General features: G+C 42.6%; 1 protein-coding gene across 1 annotated transcript in view; it reads left to right on the forward strand.

The window, feature by feature from the left end:
• Positions 1-274: 274 nt before the first annotated feature.
• glrbb (glycine receptor, beta b) overlaps positions 275-26,067 on the forward strand; it is a gene marked incomplete at its 3' end in the record, with an annotated part of 47,767 nt that continues 21,974 nt past the window's right edge. Inside the window, exons 1-4 of the mRNA XM_080746712.1 lie at positions 275-379; positions 14,891-15,036; positions 19,078-19,184; positions 23,233-23,300. Coding sequence (XP_080602838.1) covers positions 377-379; positions 14,891-15,036; positions 19,078-19,184; positions 23,233-23,300 — 324 coding nt within the window. The 5' untranslated portion in view covers positions 275-376. The remainder of the gene's footprint in view (positions 380-14,890; positions 15,037-19,077; positions 19,185-23,232; positions 23,301-26,067) is intronic.

Below are 26,067 nucleotides of genomic sequence, written 5' to 3' on the forward strand. Positions count from 1 at the left end.
GGCAGCCAGCAGCAGCGCCACTGCAGGCATGTATGTTGTATGACAGGTGCATGCGAGCCTGCCTCCATCTTGCCTGCATCCCGACACAGAAGACAGCAGACATATAAATAACACACTATACTCATCACTGAAAATACATCACATATAGGCCTACTGGATACGGGAGGGGAAAGGAGGAAAAACTGGCAATTTGCCGACATGTAACTTTTGATTAATGGCGATGAACTGCTTCTGCTAACGTTACGGAGGGGGATAATTATAAGAATGGAAAAGAGGAGAAACAGCGACCGGTCGTGAAGGCATATAACGACTAGCGATCTGTCAGATTGACTGTTTTCTAGTTTTCCGTGAGGAAAATAACCACTTACAAAACCAAATGGTAAGTGATACCACTCTGTTTTCCCCCCCCCCAGAAAAAAACACGGACTTGTGCATGTTTACATCCGCTGTGTTGTTGCTGAAACGCGCGCAGCGTTCATGTGTCATCGTGGATGGATTTAGAATCATGGTGGTCGCTGTGTGTTTGTTGTCTCCTGTTCACCTTCAGCTCCATCCCTGTGTGTGCGTCTTCGGGCAAGATGTCAACATCTGGCCTCACTTCCCTTATGCTCAGACTAGACAGGACCTGATGCTGTGGACAGCAGCCACAGGTTGGGAGCAGGGACTGATATTATAGCCATACTGAAAACATACTATAGTCTCACTCTCAGGCCTGTGGCCAGGTCCACAGCTTGTAGATCAGAATCAGATCTAGGCTATAGGCCACATATCAAGGTCCATTATTCATTCTGCTTTTTGAGCCACGGACCACAATTTGATGAGATGTATAGCCTCGCAGACCCAAAACCTAGAATATTTTGTTATCAATGGATAACAAAATCAATATTGAGGTTGGTACCATAGGCAAGATAACAGGCCAACACTGATCAAAATAACAACTCTTCTACATTATAATTGTCTACACTTGTTGTAAAATAAGTAATGCACTTGTTTAACAATAATTTAGCTCTTGAGAAGGTCCATTTGGTTTCATTTTACACTCTCAAGATCTAATAAGGGTCCATTTGGTTACCAACTCTCCATCATTTAGCTGGGGACCACCTGGAACCCCCTCATGGACCACTGGTTGAGAACCATTGCTGTAAACACGCCGTATAGTACATACTCTAGTCTAGGCCTATGGCCAGGTCCACAGCTTGTAAATAATTTGTGTTGTTTGTTTGCATGGCTGCTGCAGCCCTTATTGTATCAGCCCTCTAATCAGTTGCTACTGTATACATGCAGGACCTGGGCCCACTGTGTGTTCTTATTGATTAGTATTGACAAAAAGAAAACAGCAACGTTTTGATTCCAGCGGTATAGGGCAGGCTGCTTGTTACGAATTGTACTCTATGGGACTTTGTCCCATTTGTGGGGACTGGGGGTCAGATCCGGCCTGTCTGTGTAAAGGGCGTTTTACATAAATCGAGGGGCATTTATGAATGCAACTTTTTTAATTAGATTTTTTTTTTAACACAGGCCCTTATAAAACATAGTTTCATGGCATGCTATTAACCTGCCCTAAACTAGAAAATCTAAAATAATTACACCATAAAATGCAAAACACCGTAGGCAAGTTTTATCCCCCTCCCTGATTTAAGATTTTAATATTTATGAGGGCACATTTTGATACTGTTGTATTTCTCACACTGGGGCATCGTTTGGTTAGTTTATTGTCCTCATGAGAAGAAACTGATCAGAGTTTGTTTGGCAAAGGGAATAGAGCTCTTGCTGAAGTGTGCCCCTCTGTACTTTTGTCCTGCATCAGCAAAACATGACATGAAGATGGTGCTAGCCCTTAAAGGGGAAGACCACTCAATATTGAACTATGTCATTAATATAACTTAGAGGAGTTGTGTGGAAATAGAAAAAAGTCCCCCCCCCCCCTTCTGTGTTGCCTAGAACTGGAGGATTGATTTGGGGGTTTGTATTGTAAAGTACAACGGTGTGATGTCATCAAGTTGTACTTTACAATACAAACCCCAAAATCAATCCTCCAGTTCTAGGCAACACAGAAATGGGGGAACTTTTTTTCTATTTCCACACAACTCATCTAAGGTATATTAATGTCATAGTTCAATATTGAAAATGGGTGGTCTTCTCCTTTAAAGCAGGGGTCTTCAACATTTTCAGGCCAAGGACCCCTTAATTGAGAGAGAGATGAAGCAGGGATCGCCGCAACCTTTTTTCATAGATTCCATATAGTGTCGTTTGACAGCACAGTCATCAGTGATTTTGGATTAATGTCAATTTGTGTTTTCAGATAGCCACAGCGCGAGGCGTTGTGAGCTTGTAGATCTGCTATTTTTGGCCAAAGTACTCCCAATATGGACACTACGGTTCAAGTGGTTAATATAAAAAGGAGAAAAAAAAAGTTCACACAAATATTTGGAGGACCCCCTGTAGTAACTACAAGGACCCCCTAGGGGTCCCGGACCCCCTGTTGAAGACCTCTGCCTTAATGTATGTACAGTACATCCAGTACATTGTGAGCTTGTATATCGTCTATTTTCAAATGGCTGAAATATATAGGATGAAGTGGGTAATGTGCGTTTTGTAATAATATTATCTACAAAGTAACTAGTAACTAAAGTTTTCAAATGATTGTAGTGGAGTAAAAGTACAATATTTGTCTCTGAAATGTAATGGAGTAGAAGTAAAAGTACTGACATTTGGAAAAACTCCAGTACAGTAAATGTACCTAAAAATGCATACAGTACTTGAGTAAATGTACTTAGTTACTTTACACCACCGCTTCCAGCAGTGACTTCTTCTCATATCGATCTCAGCATCGATCTACATGCTCACAACGCCTCGCGTTGTGAGGGGGACTGCCCATTAGTCCCGAGTCCGAAGGTTCATTAGTCCGAATTCAGTTAGGGTTACTGAGGTTAAGGTTTAGAGTTAGAGTTAGGCATAGTATTCTTTTTTTTTTACAAATTTCTTTATTGTTTTTTGGCAGATGAACAGAATAAAGGAATAGTCATACAAAATTACATATCTGTTTTTTTTCCCAATAAAGAAGAACAAAAGAAAACAAGAAGAAGCAACCACACAAACACATTCATCCAAGGTGGGGAGGAGGATAGGAGGGGGAGAGGGGGGGTTTCTCTGCTCTTAGCCTAGAAGGAGAGGTCGTCGATTATGGTCAAGGTGCCAATATGGTCCAGCATGGGCTGCCATTTTTTATAGAAGGACTCCAATGAGCCACCCAGCGAGGCCCTGAGCCTTTCCAGTTTTATACAATACAAAATTTCCTGGATCCACCTATTGTGAGTAGGAGGAGAAGGATGTATCCAATTTAAAAGAATTAACCTCCTAGCTAGTAGGGTCGTAAAAGCTATAACTCTTTGAATGGCAGATGTTGAATTGGGGATTGAGGTGAGACCGAAAATGGCAATAAGGGGATCTGGATCAATACGTACACCTATTGCTCTGCTTAGGGTGTCGAATACAGCAGTCCAAAAACTTGTCAATTTAGAACAGGACCAAAACATGTGCATGTAGTCCGCTGGGGATTGTTTACATCTATTGCAGGCATCTGATCTATCAGGGTATATCCTAGCCAGTTTGGCATTAGTAAAGTGAACTCTATGTAAAATCTTACACTGAATAAGCCTGTGCCTAGCACAAATAGAAGTAGTATGTACCAGTTCTAATATTTCATCCCACTGCTCGTCTGAGAGAGTAATTCCGAGGTCCTGGTCCCATGCAGCTCTTAATGAGTTTAAATGAGTATGATTCAACTTGGAGATGTCATCGTATATCATTGAAATTAATTTTTTATCTCCAGGGTTAAACTTCAAAAAGGAATCAAAGGCAGTCTCTGGTGGGCGATTAGGGTAATGAGGGTACATATTCCTGACAAAGTCTCTAAATTGGAGAAAGCGAAAATGGTGACTGTTGGGTAGATTGAATTTTACTTTCAGTTCAGCAAATGAGGAGAATATACCATTTGAAAAGAGATCCCCGATAGATCGCGCACCCCCTTCTGACCAGATCCGGAAGCCCGGGTCCGAGCATGACAGAGGGAAGAGATGATTTCGATATACAGGGGCAAGCCCGGAAGCTGTATGTAAACCGTGTTGTTTTCTCAGTTGAGACCAGATTTTCAATGTATTTACAACCAAGGGATTATTAGAGGCTTCCTTAAACTGAATCGGCAAATGGGAGCAAATCATAGACCATAGAGAATACTCCGAGGATGCAGCCTCCATTTCAGCCCATAGGGGTATAGAACCTGTTGCTTGTTCAGTATTCCAAAAAAGGATCTTATTGATGTTGGCGGACCAGTAATAGTGGCGAATATTAGGAAGTGCTAAGCCTCCCTCATCTTTGGAAAGTTGGAGAATCTCTAGCCTAATACGTGCCTTTTTATTACACCATAGAAAGGTTCTAATAAGCCGGTCAAGATTGGTGAAAAATGATTTACTGATAAAAATAGGAACGTGTTGAAAAGGGTACAAAAATCGGGGGAGTATTATCATTTTAATCAGATTGACCCTACCCAATAAAGAAAGGGGCAGGGTAGACCAACGAGCCAATTCCTCTTTACACTTATCTACCAGTGGGCTGAAGTTCCTGGCAAAAAGTCCAGTGAATGATTTAGTGACATTGATACCCAAATATTTAAACCCTTCTGTAACTTTCCTAAAGGGAAAGCGAGAGTGGGGAATTTGATCGGCCAAGGGATTAATCGCTAAGTACTCGCTCTTTTGGAGATTAAGTTTATAGCCCGATAGCACCTTGAATTGTTCTATAATGCGCAAGATAATAGGTAGAGAGGTCACTGGGTCCGAAATGTATAATAAAAGGTCATCTGCATAAAGCGACAATTTGTGCACGTGCCCAAAACGGGAGATGCCCTTGAACCCCTCTTCTCCGCGCAGCCATAAGGCCAGTGGTTCGATGGCGAGGGCAAACAACGACGGAGACAAAGGGCAACCTTGCCTATTCCCGCGGGAGAGCGTGAAACGACCCGATTTCATTCCATTTACATTAACCGAAGATACTGGGGAAGTGTACATAAGTTTGATCCATTTAATAAATTCTGGGGGGAAACCAAATTTGTCAAGAACGTAGAATAGGTACCCCCATTCCACGCGATCAAACGCTTTTTCGGCATCTAAAGAAAGCACAATTTCAGGTGAGTCAGAGGCGGGAGTGTAAAGAATATTAAATAATCTTCTCGTGTTAAAAAAAGAATGCCTCCCGGTGATGAAACCTGTTTGATCAGGATTAATAAGGTCCGGCATCACACCTTGAAGGCGAGTCGCCAAGACCTTGGCCATAATCTTAAAGTCCACGTTTAAAAGGGAAATTGGTCTATAGCTACTGCACAAAAGCGGGTCTTTATCTTTTTTAAGCAATACCGAAATCGAGGCTTCTGTCAAAGTAGGGGGGAGCTGGCCTTTCTCAAAGGCGTCATTGTAAACGCGCACTAAAGTGGGAGCAAGTATTTCAGCAAATGCTTTATAGAAATCTGTTGTATAACCATCAGGTCCTGGAGATTTGCCGCTCTGTAGAGACTTTATAGCATCAATAATCTCCCACACCATTAAAGGGGCACCAAGTGTAGTTGTAGGCCCTTCTCCAATCTGGGGATAATTCAAGTTATCTAGTGGGTTGGGTCCTTCCCAATCGTTTATATTGGATTCTGATGTATATAACTTAAGGTAAAAGTCAGAAAAAACATTACTGATATTGGCAGGGTCGGTTATCGTTTCTCCCGCGGGTGTTTTTATTCTAGGGACCAGCCTCGAGGCTTCCGCCGCCCTTGCTTGGTATGCAAGCAGTTTCCCCGCTTTGTCCCCGTGTTCAAAGTAGCGTTGTCTAGTCTGAAGGAGCTGTCTTTGAACAATCGTCGTGGATAACATATCATATTCAGCTTGAAGTTGGACCCGAGTCGTATAAAGGGCCGGAGAAGGGTTGACTGAATATTGAGCATCCAGATCTCGTATTTTGTCCGCTATTGAAATTAATTTGTTTTTTTCCGTTCTTTTGAAATAAGCAACAAAAGAAATTATCTGACCCCGGAGATAAGCCTTAAATGCTTCCCAAAGTGTGCTACTGCACACATCTGGGGTATCATTAATCTCAAAATACTGTTTTATTTGTATGTCGAGGAAGTCTTTGAACATGATTTCCGAGAGCAGATGAGAGCTAAATTTCCAAAATTTGGATGGAGGTCTGCCTTGCTGAAATTTGAGTACTAAGGAAGTCGGGGCATGGTCCGAAATAACTATGGCGTGGTATTTACATGCCTCGACACTATGCAGTAGTCTCTTATCCAACAAAAAGAAGTCAATACGAGAGTACGAACGGTGTACATATGAAAAGAAGGAAAATACTTTGTCCGAAGGGGATTTGGTCCTCCATGGGTCTAACAAGCCAAGTTGGTCGGCGTGAAATGTCACTGCTTTGGCCGATTTAGATAGCGTAGATTGAGCGGCAGATGACCTATCAAGATTAGGATTCAAAACAAGGTTCCAATCTCCGCCAATTATAATCTGATGGTCATTTAAATTAGGTATCGAGGAGAAGAACCTAGAAATAAATCCCTCATCGTCCCAAGTAGGGGCATACAGAGAGGCCAGGACCACGGGAGTGCCCTGCAATTTGCCCGACACTATTACATATCTACCATTGGGGTCAATCTTCGTTGTGTTCAGTTCAAAGGCAACATCTCTATGTATAATTATAGCAGCCCCTCTTGCCTTTTCAGAGTATCTAGAATGAAATAGGTGGCCCATCCAAGATCTTTTAAGACTAGAAATGTCTTTTGTGCGGAGATGTGTTTCTTGTAAGAAACAAACATCCCCTTTCAACTGTTGTAGGTGTGAAAGTACTTTTCCAATCTTGGAAGAAATATTTAGCCCTTTGACATTCCAGGAAATGAAATTAATATTCCTACCAGTCATTGGCACCAACGTCTAAATTATATCGGCATCTGAGCAGAGAGAGAGGGAGTGGGGAGGAGAAGGGAGGGAGGGGAGGGGTACACACACACAAGCACACAAATCCAAAACAATCCAAAAAATAAAAAGCCAAAAACAAAAACAGCGAAAGTCCTCCTGGAAGCACAGACGTGAGTATCATTATAGATACAGACTAACCAAGTGGACCCTCCTATAGCTAAATATGAAAACAGTTCTAATCGACCTAAATATGGAATAATGAGCAATATAATATGTAGCAACGATCAGCAAGAAAGAAGAACAGAAAACAAACAAAAGAAAAAAAAAGGGGGCCTACAGAACCCATTTCCCTTTATTTAGTTCTTTTCTCTACTTTTTTTGCTTTTTCATCGAAAAACATTTCTTTTTTTTTCCCCCTCAATTTTTATCATTTTATCATTTTTTTTTTTTTTTAAATATATATATATATATTTTTTTATATATTTATTCCCGATTTGTTATTGATATTATTGATGTGCAACTGCTTATAGTACAATGGGTAAACCCATATAAGTAATCTCTTTGATCCCAGCCTCTTAACCACAATCCACATTATGTTCAATGCCAATCTACTCTGTGGAAAACTCAAGGCACTGCAAGGGTTACACCACACATGCAGCGTCACCCAAACAGCAACCAACGTCACTTCGGCATGAGCCGGAAGTAGGTCGCGTTAGACCCGGATGTGAAAGAAGTATTGCCGCGAAGTGCATTGTGGGATATAGGGTTCTGTAGGTTCAGTACACAATGGCATCATAGCCACGTTAGCAAGCATTGTAGTTTCAGGAACGTAAACACAAAAGCATAAATCCTACCACCCCCTTGTGCTCACTCGCATATAACAATTGTCAGAAAATACAATCAGCGATCTAATAGGTCTGAACATTAACGTTACAAATTATAGAGCAATAATTAAAAAACAAAAATAGTATAATGAGCGCAGACCATTTAAGTAGGGCGAGTGGCAGTTTTGAACAGAAAAGCTAACGGCTAGCGCACGACCACGCTGCCGAACCTATGTTTAATCACGGTTGTTATTAATGAAGTCTAAAATATAATAGCTACGACGTCGGCACCTCCAATCCACAGCGAACCGCGGCTTAGAGAAACGACGCCGTGCCTCCATTTCAATACAAAAACAACAAACGGGGGTGGTAATAAAGTCAGCATGGAAGAAAAGAAAAAAAAAACACACAAAAAAAGGGGGTTATCATTCCAACGAACCCATTTCGTAACCAATACAATAACAGTAGCTGCCTTGATCACTCCCAAACCCAAACAGAATAGAATAGTAGTAGTGCATGCCACTAATAATAAAAAATAATAATAATTAAACGCCAGTTCTCATATGGCTACTATAGCTACATAAACAAGAAAAGAGAAGGCTGTAAAATCCCCCCTCCCCTAGATACAATAAAGTAACAAAAATAGTTCCCTTAGTTATTTTCAAGCCTTGACAAAATGATAGTAACAATAATAGGAAAACAGCACATCAGTACTCGATCAGAAAAAAAAAAAACGAAAGGGGGGTGAGAATTCAGATGAGTAGCCTAGTAGTTATCGGAGAAATGAGACTACGGATTTAAAACCAGCAATCAAATATTGCGATCATTTCGGGCAAAGCCACAAGAGTTATATCTCAGTTCGTTAGTCCTGTCCGCATCTCATTTCGTAGCTAAGAAAAAAGACAAAATCTAAGGGAATACAATAAACAATATTAATAAGAATAAAAAAATAAATTATAAAACAAAGAAAAGTTGTGGGCAGAGGCTGATTTCAGCAGCAAAAGGATACGATCGGTGGGTTGAATCAGGTTCAATGAAGAATAGTCCTCGGCATTAATAAAGTTAGTGAATTAGAAAACAGTCAGCCGATCGATGAACATTACCCCGTCCCATTGTCCTCGTCCTGCGTCTCAGATAGTGGAACCCCTTCGCCATTCGTCTCTCTGTTGATCGTCCCGGCCAGAACCTCTGCGTCCTCCGGGTTGTCGAATGAGTGCGTTCTCCCCAAATAGGTCACCCGAAGCCGGCACATAGGGTAAACGACTCCGGCTCTGATGTTCATATCCTGGAACTTCTTTACGACCGAGTCGAATCGTTTCTTCTTCTGGTAGAGTTCTGGTGGTACGTCTGTCTGGAACCACACACGTCTGTTGCCTAGCTTGATCTCCTTCTTCTTCCTGGCAGCTTCCCAAACCATGTCCTTGTCCCGATCATTAAGAAACTGCATGATAATGGTTCTGGGGTGTGCTCTTGCATCCTTTCTCGGGCCCAGCCTATGAACCCTCCCAAGAAATATCTTGGAAGTAGGTTTGACATTCAGAGCCTTAGGAATCCAGTCCTCCAGATACGAGCATAATTTACCATTTGGTACTTCTGTCTCACAGGCGTTTGCAAGCTTCAAGTTGGACCTTCTGGATCTGGTCTGAAGATCCAGAACCTTTGCTTTTAAATCTTTGTTCTCGTTGTCTAGAGAAGCCACTTTAGCCTGGAGACCATTGACTGCATCTTCAGTATCAGAGATACGGGACTCGGTCGCAGTAACCCGTGTGACGCACCCAGCTACCTCAGCCTTAATTCCATCAATCGCCGCCATCACTCCGTCGAATCTGCCGTTTAGGCATTGAAATTTGCGGTCAAATGAGGTCTCCATAGCCCGAATAGCGTCCAGAACAGACCTGTTTCCATCATCTCCACTCCCGGTGGAGGGGGTAGCGGTAGCCATAGCTTCGTCAGACTGCATGTTGGAGTCGCCGTGTTTGTCCCCCTCTTGCTCGGGTTGTTTAGCGTGAGTTTCCATCGGGGAGAAAAGTCGATCAAAAGCTACTCTAGATTGTAGACGAGTTGCTGGTTTCTTGTTGGTCGATAATGCCATCGATTTAACACCAAAAATGCTCACTTTTATTAAGAACTGTCCAAGTTATATCAGTATTCTGAGTAACACTAGCGGAGGTACACCAAACGTGACTTGCTAGCAAGCCGCCATCTTGGAAAGTCCAGGCATAGTATTCTTAACAAATTCGGACTAATGAACCTTCGGACTAATCTACCTTCGGACCAATGCCATGGCACCGTTGCGAGGCGTTGTGAGCATGTAGATCTTCCCAATTTCTGCCTCTAATATTTGACAATTTGGCCGATGTTTAATTTGCCATGTATCAAAAAGTCCCTAAATTGTCAATTAGAAATGTGTAGATACTAGATACCCTCTATACACTTAAACTTTATGTTGGTTTGTTTACTGCTGAGTGAGAAAACAATGTTGCACATTAAGCTAATCCTCTGGGGACCCCCCAAAATAATTTGGGGGTCCCGAGCCAGACCCACAGGTTTAGAACCACGGAAGTAGGGCATACATTTACGATAAACATTGAAATGTGGAGATACCTGTATGAGGATTCTGCACGACAGCAGCAGTACACTGGAATGAGTTCAGTGGAAGTAGAGTCTTGGTTAGTACTTTACGGCCACAAAGCAGTGTAGCTTGTTGGCTTTGTGCCCATGGACAGTACATTATCACCATGGAAGCCAGCATCTCTGTCAGAACATGAGGAGCGGTGTCCTCCGTGTAACATTGCCAACGGTGAGGCTGACTCGCGGTACAGTCAAGAAAGAAAGTTCATCTTCCAAGGGCTCTGTGTATACAACTGTTTCATTGTGTTTCATTTATAGCAGTGGTTCTCAACCTGTGGGTCGGGACTCGGGGTCCCCAAATAATTTTGGGGGGGTCCTCAGATGATTGACTTGATGTGAAACATTGTTTTTTCACTCAACAGTAAACAAACCAACATAAAATTCAAGTGTATAAAGGGTATCTGCACATTTCTAAAGTGTCAATTTAAGGAAGGCAGAAATGGTGAAAATAGCTGATCTACATGCTCACGTCTCGCGTTGCGAGGCGTTGTGAGCATGTAGATCTGCTATTTTCACAATAGAACCGTGTTATACAAAATGTAATGCCTCAACTCTTAGTGCTGGTCAGGGTGGGGGGCCCCCAGTTAAAACATGATTATTTTTGGGGTCACGGCCTGAAAAAGTTGAGAACCACTGCATTAAAGCACAGTAAACATAAAGGAAAGTCTTGAAATCTGCCGTCAAGACTGCCAATAATCCATAATAATCTATGTTTAATAATTCCCCTATCTGGTATTATTTTCATTATGAGATACTATCTATGGAGTGACACATCACTGTTAACCTCTACAGCAACATGACTCCCAGCTGCTGCCTGCATCCGAGAGAGGGAGTGGAGTGGAAGAAGTGTGTGTGTGTGTGTGTGTGTGTGTGTGTGTGTGTGTGTGTGTGTGTGTGTGTGTGTGTGTGCGTGCGTGCGTGCGTGCGTGCGTGCGTGCGTGCGTGCGTGCGTGCGTGCGTGCGTGCGTGCGTGCGTGCGTGCGTGCGTGCGTGCGTGTGGTGTGTGTGTGTGTGTGTGTGTGTGTGTGTGTGTGTTGTGTGTGCGGTGGTGGGGGGCTGGGGGCCCAGGAGTATTGTAGGTCAGATAAGAAGCGGTTTGTGAAGACAGTTGGTCGCATGCCAAGTTAGATATTTCACTTGTACTCCAGCTGTGGGGCTGGCTATCTGATCTGTGTGTGTGTGTGTGTGTGTGTGTGTGTGTGTGTGTGTGTGTGTGTGTGTGTGTGTGTGTGTGTGTGTGTGTGTGTGTGTGTGCGTGCGTGCGTGCGTGCGTGCGTGCGTGCGTGCGTGCGTGCGTGCGTGCGTGCGTGCGCGTGTGTGTGTGTATTGTTTACAATGAGAGCATACAGTAATAATGAAGAATGTTTGAAGACTGAAGAGATGGGAGTAATGTTGACCAGGGGTAGAATAGTGGGTCAACAACCTAATCTGTGGAATCAATGAGACAGAGGATAAGATACACTATTACTGGACAGAGAGAGAAAGAATGAAAGGGAAAACGGAGAGAGAGAGAGAGAGAGACACTACAAAGATATTCTTATCAGATTCTCTTAATGCATCACACATTACAGGATTTTATTAAACACTTGAGCCCTTTAGACTTAGTAAACTGGACCTCGGCTTGTACTCTGTCCAAAAATAGTAGATCTACAAGCTCACATCGCATTGTGATGTGTTGTAGAACTTGCAGATCTGCCATTCCGCCACCAAATATGGATGCTGGGGTTGTAGTGTTTAAGTGCCTTCTGGACTGGAGTAGAGCAGCACCTCAGATGATTTAATCTCAACCGATGAATGGTTGTGATATGTCTGGGAAGACAGGCGTGTTCTTTCCAAGCTGTAGCCGTACAACCACAGGCTGCTTCGACTGGTCACCATGTCAAAAGTCCTCTCAGTCACTTCTGTGTAGGCTTGTCTCTTCGGAGCCGTGACTCGCTCACCACCGCCTGCCCGGCTCGCTTAGACAGTAGTTACATAATCATCTAGATCAGTGGTTCTCAACCTTTTCAGGCTGTGACCCTCAAAATAATATATTTTAACTGGGGACCCCCCACCCTACGAGCACTATAAGAGTTGAGGCATTACATTTTGTATAACACGATTCTATTGTGAAAATATCAGATCTGCAAACACGCGTTGTGAGCATGTAGACCGGATATTTTCACAATTTCTGCCTCTAATATTTGACAATTAAAAAGTCCTTAAAATGTCACTTTAGAAATGTGCAGATACCCTGTCTATATACTTAAACTGTATGTTGGTTTGTTTACTGTTGAGTGAGAAAACAATGTTGCACATTAAGTTAACCATCTGGGGACCCCCCAAAATAATTTGGGGAACCCCCTGGGGGTCCCGACCCACAGGTTGAGAACTATTGATCTAGATTCAAGTCAAACATGTTTGAAAATGATCAAGGCGGCCTGATCATCTGCAGACAGATTTGGACATTTAAGATTTTGATCTAAACCTCAGTACAGGATCATCGGATAAGATAATCGCTTCCTATCAGCCTCCAACAGGCAGCCGTGTTGTTTTCTCCAGGAGGGCTGGGGAAGAGGAGCACTTGTTTTTGCTACTTCAACGTCCATAAATACTTGATAGTATACTTAACAAGGCAGCTGTGCCGACAGTGTGGCCTTGAGATTCCTGAGACGCCCCAGAGCGATTCATTAGGTGAGCGAGTGCCCATGGCTGGAAGCCAATGGCCAAGTGCACTGTCTGAGTAACCAGTGAAGCAAAACGAGCGCTCCCTCCCCCGTCTCAGCCAATCACAGGCCGGCTCTTCCGCCGGCTATCCTGGGGAAAAGGATGTCGCAAATGGTACAAGCGGCCGAAATTAGTTTCCTCAGATGGGTGACTGGCATCTCCCTTAGAGATAGGGTGAGAAGTTCAGTCACCCAAGAGAGACTTGGAGTAGAACTGCTGCTCCTACACTTGAAAAGGAGTCCGCTTAGGTGGTTTGGGCATCTAGTACGGATGGGAGGAGACCCTGTGGCAGACCAAAGACCAGATGGAAGGATTATATCTCCACACTGTCCTGGGAACGCCTCTGTATACTCCCGGAGGGAGTGGAGAAAGTTGCTCTAGATAAGGAACTCTGGAGATCTCAGTTGGAACTGTTAGCCCCGTGACCCGATTCCGGATAAGCTGTTGAAGATGGATGGATGAATGGATGAATTGAATTGAGAGGGAGACAGATAGAGACAGACAGATAGAGAGAGACAGAGAGAGAGAGAGACTGTCTAGACAGTAAACGGCTGGAGTTAATATCTGCCAGCAGAGCCACCAGCCTGTAGGTCTCCTCATCCCAGGGGAGGTAAAGGGCACCTCTTACCTCAGAGAAATGAATCACGGCAGATACTACACGACTACTATTGCTGTCTGATTAATGGCCGCTATCAAGGAACCCTGCAAACACACAGCCTGTGAGTAGAAAGTGTGTATACCGCACTTATGGCTGTGTTACCATTAGTCCAGCCTTGAATCTGCTAACAGAGAGATTTATGGTAAACACACATTCGTAGGTCTGTATTAAGTACTGTTTTACAGTACTTGGTGGTTCGGGCACAGATGAATTTCCCAGCACCACAACTATTTTTGCCTCAGCCAAATGATGCACAAATATATGGATTTACACATACAGTACCTCTAAAGCAGTGGTTCCCAAACCTTTTAGCTCGTGACCCAAAACAGAAACGTTTGCCAGGGACCCAAACTAGTGAAAACAGCAGATCTACAAGCTCACAACGCATCAAGCTTGTAGATCTGCTATTTTCACTACTTCTTAAACATTTATGTTCTAATTTATGTAATTTCTTTGATTTCTCTTTGAAATTACTGGAAAAAAAAAACATATAATTTTGTTTTGTCTTTTTTGGGAATGTTTTGAATAATAATAACTAATAAACAGAATGTAGGAAACAAAAAATTAAGGGACCCATACAAATCTGTCCGCGACCCACAAATGGGTCCCGACCCAGTGTTTGGGAACCAGTGCTCTAAAGAAAGTCTCTTGGCTGTTCCAGCAGAGACACCTGGTTCCAGAGGCACACTTTGAGGTCTATTTTCTGGTCTAATTTTTGGTCCAAAAAAAGTTTGTTAATAATAAGTTGTCATCAAAAAGTTTGAGAACCCCTGGCCTATATGATTGATTGCTGACCTGAACAGCAACGGTGGCATCTACATTTACCATCCATCCATCCATCAATCAATCTATCTGTCAATGCATCCAGTCATCCATCCATCAATCCACCATCCTTCTGTCCATCCATCCACCCATCCGTCCGTCAGTCTGTCTGTCTGTCCATGCATCCAGTCATCCATCCATCTAATGTCCTGCTGGGCTGCAGTTACCCCAAGGTCAATTATACAGTAGATTTATTATGTAATATTAGCTGATGCTCTTATACAGGCTAATTTATGATTATTCAAACGAAAGGAATATTGCTATTCATTTTATTTTGTCCTCTTCTTCCTCAGGAAAACGTCTCAACGTGTGTGAAGATGACTGTCAGGAATCTATCCATCCTTCTCCTGATCTTGTTGGTCTGCTTAGAGGGAGGCACTGCCAAAGAGAAAGGGAGAGGGAAGGGGAAGAAAGGCAAATTGCAGGTTTTCTGTCCCTCGTAAGTATTGGACTTCTGACCGCCCTGTCCCTAAGACAGAACATAACTGGACATAGCAGGACATAACAGACCATAGCAGTGCAGTGCAGTACAGTACATAACACAACACAACACAACATACTATAGCAGTACGTAACAAGAAATAGCAGTGAGTGCGTAACATGACATAGCAGGATGTAACGGGACATATTGTAGCATGACTTAACAGGAAATAACAGGACCTAACAGGATATAACGGTACACGACACGACAGGACAGGACAGGACAGGACATAACGTAACAGGACACGGTTGGACATAAATAACAGGACGTAGCAGGACATAATTTAACAGGACATATCAGGACATAACATAAAGTACTGTATACAGAAGGCATTTCATGAAACACATTTTGAGCTACCACTGTATTTTACAGAAACACGTTTAAGCTTTCATATTATTACTTGCGGCAACAGAGCGTGCAGGTACTGTGTTCGGCTGCGCATGTACATATGTACAACGTATGTACGTATGTCGGTGTCTGCCCGTGTTTAAGCCTGTGTTTAAGCCCGTAGCCCAATCTGGCAACGTCATCATTAACAGCCAATGAGGGACCAGCATTCCTGGTGATGCCACTGGTGATGTCAGCAGAGTTTGGTACCGTATATAAGAGCATTCCTGGTAATGTCATCATTAACAGCCAATGAGGCCAGCAGAGCACACCTCATGGCACGCCATATGGCCTACTTGTGCACAAGACGCAAGTTGGCACCTCGACAGAGTGCAGTTCTAGTTTTAGTTTGTGATACTGCGTGTGACTTATTTGATAAGAGCTGGTCACATTGAAGTCGTTCATCAGGTCCGCCAATAACATTTGTAATCCTCCCTCTCACCTCAACCTGATTAGACATGCTGTTTTTTTAACTTCCCGCAACCCAAACATCTTAAAAAGCAACAAATGTCCTGACAATGAGGCTTTTCCAATCTGCAGGGGAGGCCTTTTCATGTAGTACTGGCAAAGGCAAACTCGCATGGACAGTCTATATCGGGCACTAAACTGTGTCTGAGAGGATTCACTAAAACCAGTTGGTTCCAGTTTAGCTACAGGGCTTGTCAGAATGTTCAGTTGAAAGAGGAAGAAAAATAGGTTTAGCTGAACGTTATGGCTTTCACTTTGATCAGGGAAACCGCAAAACATACGCATACTCCACATACGCGCGCACACGCACGTACACACAGTTCCTGCTGGGCACTTAAGTCATCCTGGGTGCATGGTAGGTTTACAGTATGTAATGTAAAAGTGCTCTGGGAGGGGGAATTCACTGCCACCCACATAGAGCCCTTCATTTTCCTGTCTTCCCTGCCAAATCCTGTGCCCCCCCATCCCCCCTCCCCTCTCTTGTTCTCTCTCTCTTTATCTCTTTTCTGTATGCTGTTATTATTTCACCAGTCAGCCTGTCACAAAACAGAAGCTGTTGCTTTAGTGTTCCGTGGAAAGTCTTTGCTGTTTAATGTTTTATTTTATATATCTGGTTCAGTAGGAGTGTTGTGTAGTGGTTCTGACTGGAGGAATGGTTGGTTTGTTTGTTTCATGTTGGATTTAATCAGGTTTCGTGAGTGCTTTTTGATTGGAGATTAGACATCCTCTTTTATTGCGGCCGTAGGTCGCAGTTTAGTATCAAAACCTCCACCGGCCGTCCGTCGGTCGGTCGGTCGGTCGGTCGGTCACACGTCACACGCCACACCTTTGCCCTGCTCATATCTCCGCATCAGTATGACATCACACCACATGTGTACACAAACCTTTGTGTACGTTGCTGTGGCAACAGTCTGTTGTTGCTGGTCTGTTTGTGTACGTTAGCAACCACCTTAGCAACCATGGTTTTACCCTAGCAACCAACTGTTTACCCTAGCAACCAACTGTTTACCATAGCAACCATGTTTTTTTACCCTAGTCTCAATATATTGAATCCACTTTCACGATGTAAAGTCCAGTTCAACATTTCAAACACCAAAAATGGTAAAATACCAAACAATACAGGTTCTCAGGGTTCTTGAAGATCAAGAGTCTTGGTCAAATACTTCTGTTGGTTTCTGCACTGATCATTTATACAATTCAGCTGTGTTTGCTCGTGTCATCATGATGAGGTCATAAATCAGCCATGCCCAAATATAGATTTTACGGGTTTACATGCTTACTCAGTTATTCGTTGTGTGAAAGTCCTATGACGTCTATATCTGACATCATCATACATACATTCCCTTTTATGCCCATAAATGGAGATCCCCTCTGTAGAACCAGCCACTGACATCACTGTAATGTCAGGGGAACCAAATCCCTTTTATGCCCATATATGGAGATCCCTGTGATGCCAGGGGAACCAAATCCCTTTTATGCCCATATATGGAGATATGGAGATCCCCGTGTTGCCAGGGTAACCAAATCCATTTTATGCCCATATATGGAGATCCCTGTGATGCCAGGGGAACCAAATCCCTTTTACGCCCATATATGGAGATCCCTTATGTCATCAATATTAAGCCCATATCTGTGAATATCTATGGGTACCAGATGTCTCCATATATGGTTAAATGGTCCGATATACATCACTGGCCAGAAGACCAAGAAATGGTGCAACCTCGCCCTTTGCTTTTCTCCCTTAGGCATCTTACTGGTAGGTAGTTTAATGAGGAATGCAGTATGGTGGTAGGTAGGTAGTTATGGCCTTTGATGTAAGATTTTCACTTTCTAGGATAACTATATTTGCTATTCCCAGAGATCATTGTCCCAATGTCATCAGATATATGGGCATAAATGGACACAGGCAAACTAGATGGGCTGTATGGATATCCAGATGTGTGATGTAAGTGTTATATTCCAAATGTGGCACCCCACAGACATATTTCCAGAAACAAAATCCCTTTCATGCCCATATATGGAGATTTCTGATGTCATCAATCCCAGGCCCTGTAAAAAACATGGTTGCTATGGTAAACAGTTGGTTGCTAGGGCAAACAGTTGGTTGCTAGGGTAAGAAAACATGGTTGCTATGGTAAACAATTGGTTGCTAGGGTAAACAGTTGGTTGCTAGGGTAAAAAAAACATGGTTGCTGTGGTAAACAGTTGGTTGCTAGGGTAAACAGTTGGTTGCTAAGGTAAAAAACATGGTTGCTATGGTAAACAGTTGGTTAGTAGGGTAAACCTTCAATGATTTTGACATCTTGTTACTAATCTGTCGGTAGATAATGCCGGTCTTATATAAGGGTCATTTGTGTACGGTGTGATGTCATACTGATGTCAGCAGTGTGACAGGAGATAAGCGACCAACTTATCTCCCGATTAGGGAGTCTTACTGGTTTATGTAGTGTGTGTGTGTGTGTGTGTGTGTGTGTGTGTGTGTGTGTGTGTGTGTGTGTGTGTGTGTGTGTGTGTGTGTGTGTGTGTGTGTGTGTTTCTGTTGATCATTCACATAGGAGATCTGAATGAACTTCAGGGTAAACTGTCCGAGCAGATCTCTCAGAGTTTCTCTTTCTATCCTATTATGGGAATTCCTTAACCACTTGAATCCCAGCATCCATAGTCTTGGGGGAACATTCGTTGCGTTGCGACTCGTTGTGAGCTTGTAGTTGGGCTATTTTAGGCAAAGAATGTTGGTGTACAAGAAAGAAAGCGGTCTGACTGCAGTTGTAACACTAAGAATAGAGGCTTTTAAGTGGCTAAGCTCAATGATGATATTGTGAACATATCTAAGTGTCATCTGTGAATGTTTCGCATGCTAACACTGGCTGGGTGGTCTTAACTCAAGAGCTAACTCAATCAGCTCTCAGGTTAAGAGTTTAATCACAGTATACAGAGGAGAAGTGGAGGTTCTGTACATCTGTTTCTCTGGGACCTGCCAGGAATGTTACTGGCCAATGTAATGATGTCTTCTGTTTCTTTCTTTCTTTCTTTCTTTCTCGACTCTCTTTCCCTTTCTCTCCTCCCTGTCTGTGTATATTTCTTTCTCTCCATCTCCCTTTCTCATGTTCTCTCTCTCTCTCTCTCTCTCTCTTTTCTCTGCAGACAGATGTCAGAAGAGGATCTGGCTAAGGTTCCTGCCAATACAACCAGTAACATATTGAACAAGTTACTGGTCACCTATGACCCCAGAATCAGACCCAACTTCAAAGGCAAGTCTCTCTGTTCGTCTGCCTCTGTCTGTGCTTCTGGTTTCTGTCGCCATATCAATTCAATTTAGTTCATATCATAAATATTCCACCAAATAGGTTTGCCATTAAAAGGAATCAGATGAAAAGTTTCAGAAAGTCGCAAAAACTAAATGCGAATTTACGCGAGTTTCCATCCACAAATATTATGCAATGTTTATGGTTCATGAAATCAGCAGTAAATGGTACTACTTTGCCAGTCAGGGGAGACATATTATTGGACATAAATTACTTTTTGACGCTCTTCTTTTATTTTACCTGCCTGGTAGGCCAATTGGTTATGCAGCCTCTTGTTATGCAGAGGCTATGAAATTGGGCTGTCTGGAAATAGAACTATTCATGAACGACATGCCTCACCGGCGCGTTACAGGTTCCGCTGTCTTTTGCCTACCTGAGCAAGTTATTACTTATAATGTGGGGAGGCTGTGCACACTGGTGTGCCTAACACGGTTGTGCCTTGGCAGCCCATAGTTACCTTGAAAGGAATTATGGACTTTATTTGGACCACCCTAGTTTCAAAGTTGGATACAGTTATTAACTGCTACAATTGAGAACAAAAAGCATCCCAGAATAAGTGCAAGACGTTAATTAATGGATCAGCAAATTGCGCACATTTTAGATCTACATTGTAGATATGAAAGAGATATTAAAGGACAACTTTAGTTTTTTACAACAAGGGTTCATATTTTACATTGTAATTAAAGAATATAAAAGATGAGTGTTAAAAATTATTTCATTTACTTCTTTCTATGGTTTTAGAGATTCTTATTTCAGTGGTTGGGGCATGCGTACAAGTGGCTAAATATGTTATTTTACCCAGAATAAGCCCATTCCCCCCAACGCAACCTTTCATGGTTGGATGTGACTTATGGGGGCTAGAAGTGTTACTGTAAATAGCAATAATGAAACTGCTGGCTTATTGTGTCTAAAAAGACATATTTAGCCACTTGTACGCATGCCCCCATGCGTACGCATGCCCCACATTTTAGCACAGTAAATGCGGCAAAACAATAGAACGAAGCAAATGAAAACATTTTAACACTCACTTTTTCTTTTCTCTAATTACAATCTAAAATATGAACCCTTGTTGTAATAAAACAAAGTTGTCCTTTAATTCAACCAATAGGGATGCCAGGTTGAAAATGGTTACCTAGCACAGGTAAAAGGCAAACATTATGTAGAATTGTATATCATATTATCTATATAACCAGGAATTGATTTAAGATAATACTGTATATGTTATTGCAATATAATAACTTTCAAGTAAATAAACAGAAAGTTAAACATTCCAGTATCCTAACAGTGGTAGTTAGCTGTGACAGTGTTTCCACACATGGATCTGTTTAGCACAGCGAGACGACAGCTAAAACAGACCTTCACACAGGGCACTAAGCCTGTCTGATGGTCATAGCAGCACAAGGTAGACCCTGTGACTTTCTCCATCCTCTGGAAGCAAACTGGGTTCCAGTCCAAGATTCGGTGTTTGATGTGGTTTGTGTAGAACCAGCCGTGTGGCTGACTGCCCTGCTAGGTACCAGCAGCCAGACATCTGCTATTCATATCAGGGTGAGATGAAAGCCACTACCATGCATTAACATCACAGTTATAATCTCCCAAATTACATCCAAAGATGTTCCTTGGACATCACTCGAGCCCAGGGCCCATTAAACCATGAGCTGCTTTTACAGGATAATGTTTTAAAGCAACACCAGGGGTGCTGCATGGATGGTGATTGTGCTTTGTAACTTATGGGTTATCAGGAATCAGTCATTTTCTGATGTTCTTTGTTCGTTGTATGGTTCTCATCACTTTAATTGGGTTCCGACTCAACCCACTTTAGGTTTAGGCCGGGACACAATACTGTACATATATATATATATACACACACTGTATTTCTGTTGGAACTTAGGGTTGATGATTTACATTCAGTAGTGTCTACAGTCCAAGATAACTAATGATTGAAACATTATATATCTGAGTGGCCAATGTGAGATACAGAAAACGAAGAGAAACAATGGGGTTGTTACTGTCGAAGTGTCCTTGAGCAAGACGCTGAAGCCCTAGTTGCTCCCGATGAGCAGGTTGCCTTGCATGGTTTCCTCCGCGATCGGTGTACAGTATGAATGTATGTGTGAATGTGCAAATGGGTAATCATTGTAAAGCACCTTGGATAATGGCACAAATGGCAAAAGACAGGCAAGAGCACAAAATACAAGAAACATCAAAATAACAAGAAATACAAAGTAATGACAGCAAAACAAGCAAGTATTAGTTATATTTATATTTATACATTATGATAAATACAGATGAGGGATACAGATGTGGTGCACCTAAATGCCTTCCATGCATTTTAAAAAATCACACCCAATGTGAAGTGAGCGGTGGTCGTGCTTGCATAACATCTTCAGACTAGGATTTAAGTCTAGGATGTACAGGCTATGCTACACACACACATTTTGCTATGGCAAAACGCTGAGGAAAAAGGCTACAGACATACGACATATGACATCACTAGACAAACATGATGCTATGCACACACATTTTACTATGGCAAAACGCTGAGGAAAAAGGCTACGGACACACGCACAGCTACGGACACACACACATTTTGCTATGGCAAAACGCTGAGGAAAAAGGCTACAGACATACGACATATGACGTCACTAGACAAACATGATGCTACGCACACACATTTTACTATGGCAAAACGCTGAGGAGAAAGGCTACGGACACACGCACAGCCACTTATAGGAGCGGTTTGCACCGCTCAAAAATCATATACACTTTAAAAAGATCCTGCATGTCTTATTCCTATTTATCTTGTATTCAACCCATGGCTGTCAAAGTTTCCAAAATAATTGAGGGGTACCTTTCAGATTGTATGTGATCTTTTTAAGTGGCATACACAAACTAAGCTCATTATCCAAAGCCCTTATTCATTTGAATGCAATTTTTGGTTGAGCTTCACATGACAGTTAGCACGCTGCAGAATATAGTCACGTTGGCAATTTTTTTTATTATTATTTATTTACGAGCGAGCCCACACTGTTTCGTAGGAACAGTACTTCTAGTTATTATTTATTATTTTGAAGATAATCCGTTGGTAGCGTATTGTTTAGTCCTCTTTCTCATGAATACAATAACTGAATTTGAATTAAATGTCATACTTTTTCTGTGTATCAAATATAGATATAATTTAATATGACAATCTTAACTCTTTAAATAATTCACAAAACTGCTCCATTAAGGTTGTTCAACCCTGTCAGGAGTAGGGATGGAGCTCGAAACCTGAGCCTGCTACAAACTTGATAACAAATGTATTGAGTACTCGCCTACCCTGTATCAATAAGCTTTGGGCTTATCAAGCCTGTTATCGAGCATATAGCGGCCCATGACGTCATGTTTAAACAATCCAGACAAGAGCTGATCAAGAAAAGATCATTACAGTACTATTCATTCATAAATCCATTTAACAATGTGTTGTTTCAGTGATAATTAATGATAATATTTTTTACTTTTGTCAAATGTCGTCTTCATAGACGGTGGTCAGCCACAAACTCAGCCAATAAATAAATAAACTAGACCAGGTCAACCTGGTTGTGCCAGACCCCCTGTCTGTCATCATCATTTATGACATCATGCCTTTTGTAGGCATGTCATCATCATGTCATCATCATATATACCCTTTATATAGAAAACCCGGACAGACCGACATTTGCTTATGTAGGCCTACCCATTTCATGGGTCTGGCAATAATAACTGGCCAATAAAAAAAAACTGAAAATCATCTTCATGTTTTCTCACAAACTATTGGAAAACGCTCAATAGTGGGCTCGATAAAAGGCCGGCTCAATAAGCAGGATCGATAAGGTGCTCATTATCAATACAAAATTAACGAGCTCCATCCATAGTCAGGAGAAGGACCTGTCATGACCAACGTTTCGGTCTGTTGACCCACAGATTCAGGATCACTGCTTGAAGACAACCTCTAACACTACTTTCTTCTTTCCAGGAATTCCAGTAGAAGACAGAGTGAACATTTTTATCAACAGCTTTGGCTCCATCCAGGAGACAACAATGGTAAGACACCAGCCTATGTCATCAGCAGTACTGATAGTCAGGGAGCCACAGGCCCAAAAAGCTCAAAGAAAAGGGTTTAACCTGTGACGTCATGACATACTTTTTTTTTCTTTTTTTTTTTCTATTCATTTGGTCATTACAGAATGAGAGGCCTGCTCTGCCGGAAACATTACGAAAAAAAGTTATGGCCATTTGTATATTCACTGTCCCATCGACTTCACTATACAGGAAAAGAAAAATATTTATAAAAAAAGAATACATTTGCTTTAAGTAGCATGTGAGGGGTCAAACTAGGGGGTCTTCATGATTCTGAATCCATTACAACCCACTGAGCACGCCGTCTAAAAGTGGTCTAATAGACGTATAGATTTGAAAGTTTTTTAGTTGTCTAAACTTAGACTAGACGACTAATAGACTTCTAATAGTCGTCTAAATGTAGACCGTCTATATTTAGACGACTATTAGAAGTCTATTAGTCGTCTAGTCTAAGTTTAGACAACTAAAAAACTTTCAAATCTATACGTCTATTAGACCACTTTTAGACGGCGTGCTCAGTAGGAAGCATTTGTTTTGCATAAAAAATATTCCTTGGGCTAAAAATGGCCCTAGAAAACTGTGAAAAGTGATGAGTCATCACTTTCTTTGATGAGTCATCACCTTTCACAGTTTTCTGGGGCCCGTGGCTCCCCTGTCTATGAGTACTGATCCTTAATTCAACTAATTGATCAGCCAAAGGTTTGAGGTTTTGTGTGACAAAACTCGCTCATGCAGCGTGTGCGGAGTAATCTAGTTATTAGTGCTCGGTATTGTACGAGACTATTTAGTGGTGAATTGATGTGAAGACTGGAGGTCTTCAAGCCCCATTTATCAGATGGCTTAATTGCTGATAAAGATGCTGCTGTTCGAATGCTAATGAATAGATTAGACCCAAGGACAGAACTGGGTCGGCCGCGGCTCACTTAGGAAACGTTAAGGGGAACGTTCTGGAAACTTGCTAATGAGCTATACCAAGGCTGTGCGGTTTTCTTTTTCTAAAGCTCATTTTGCTTTAACCCATTTAGGCCTAGAATTATCGAATGCTTTAACTACTGAAAAATACCAGATATACAAGCTCACAGCGCGGCACCGAGTGCCGCGCTGCAAGCTTGTAGATCTGCTATTTTTGAGAAATCGTGATTTCTTTGAATATATCTTTTTAAAAGCGAACATTTGTATCTCAAATATTTGCTTCTGGGTGGTCCCTGGAACAACATATTTTGAGATGGGGGTCCGCGGCCAAATACACGTAATTTTTGGGGGTCCTTGATATGAAAAGGTTTGAGAACCACCGATTTAGAAGACACATAGAATTGGGTCAATAATATTCAAAGACTTACACAACTTTTTCAAAAATAGCAGATCTAAAGTCTGTATATCTGCAATTTTTTAATAGTTAATGCATAAAATAATGGTTAAAGTGGCTCAAATCTAAAGCGACACAGATTTGTGTTCAGGCCTAAATCTCTCTCTCTCTCGTTTATCCACGATTTTCCTACGCCCCATAGTGCATTGCGCAGACGTTTGCACCGATCTTCCGCCGCCGATTTACAAGCTCACAACGGGTTGCATCTGCGACGCGACGTGAGCTTGTATGTCTGCTGTTAAACCCGGAAGTTTGGTCCTGATAGTCTCCAGTAAACCCCCGGGGAAAATTGTGGATATATTATGCTATATAATGTGGGGGGGGGGGGGGGGGGGGGGGGTGTGGGGGGGGTTCAACCGGCGTACAAATCCAAAAGAAAGGTGGTCGTTACAAAGGAGATCAATTGGAAGATCAATAAGTCGGAGCAGCTGCCTTACAACAACAACAAAGGTCCTGATCCTGGAGGGTTGAATGGCTGAATGGCTGCTGTCTCTCTGACCTGAGATCAGCGCACATGCCAAGCTGTAGATCCAAGGCACTCCCTGATAAGCAGCAGGCGGCGCGCTTAACTCCAGCAATGCCCTGGAGAGACGTGGAGCAATACCGACAACACAAACAACATATTTAATGAGAAAGAAGGGCGGAATTAGAGGGACGAAGACAGGAGGTGTGCGCGTGCGTGCGTGTGTGCGTGAGGTGGATGAAAGGGTGTGAGAACTGAGAGATGAGGACAGTAGGAGGGGAGGTTGAGAGAGAGACAATGTGACAAAGGGCTGTGTTTGTGTGTGTGTGTGTGTGTGTGTGTGTGTGTGTGTGTGTGTGTTGTGTGTGTGTGTGTGTGTGTGTGTGTGTGTGTGTGTGTGTGTGTGTGTGTGTGTGTGCAGTATACGTGCATGCGTGCGTGCATTTGTGTGTGTGTGTGTGTGTGTGTGTGTGTGTGTGTGTGTGTGTGTGTGTGTGTGTGTGTGCCTGTGCATGTGCATGTGCATGTTCTTAATGGGAAAGAGAGCGAGAGAGATGGGGAGAGAGAGTGAGAGAGAGACAGAGAGAGACAGAGAGAGCGAGAGAGAGAGAGAGAGAGAGCGAGAGAGAGAGAGAGAGAGAGAGAGAGAGAGACAGAGACAGAGACAAAGAGACAGAGAGAGACAGTGAGAGAGAGAGGGAGAGAGGGAGAGAGCGAGAGAGAGAGACAGAGAGAGAGAGAGGTGGGGGGTGTGATAGAAAGAGATGAACCGCCTCAGATTAGATCCTCCTCTCTACTCGTGCACTCTGACGCCCGACAGAGAGGGCCGACAGAGAGGGAGTGTGAAAGAGGGGGGACGAGTGACAGAGAGACAGCTGGCCACCTTGCCACTTCAATTCGTC

Source organism: Nannobrachium achirus (assembly GCF_963921795.1).
Source record: "Nannobrachium achirus genome assembly, chromosome: 17".
Lineage (NCBI taxonomy): Eukaryota > Metazoa > Chordata > Actinopteri > Myctophiformes > Myctophidae > Nannobrachium > Nannobrachium achirus.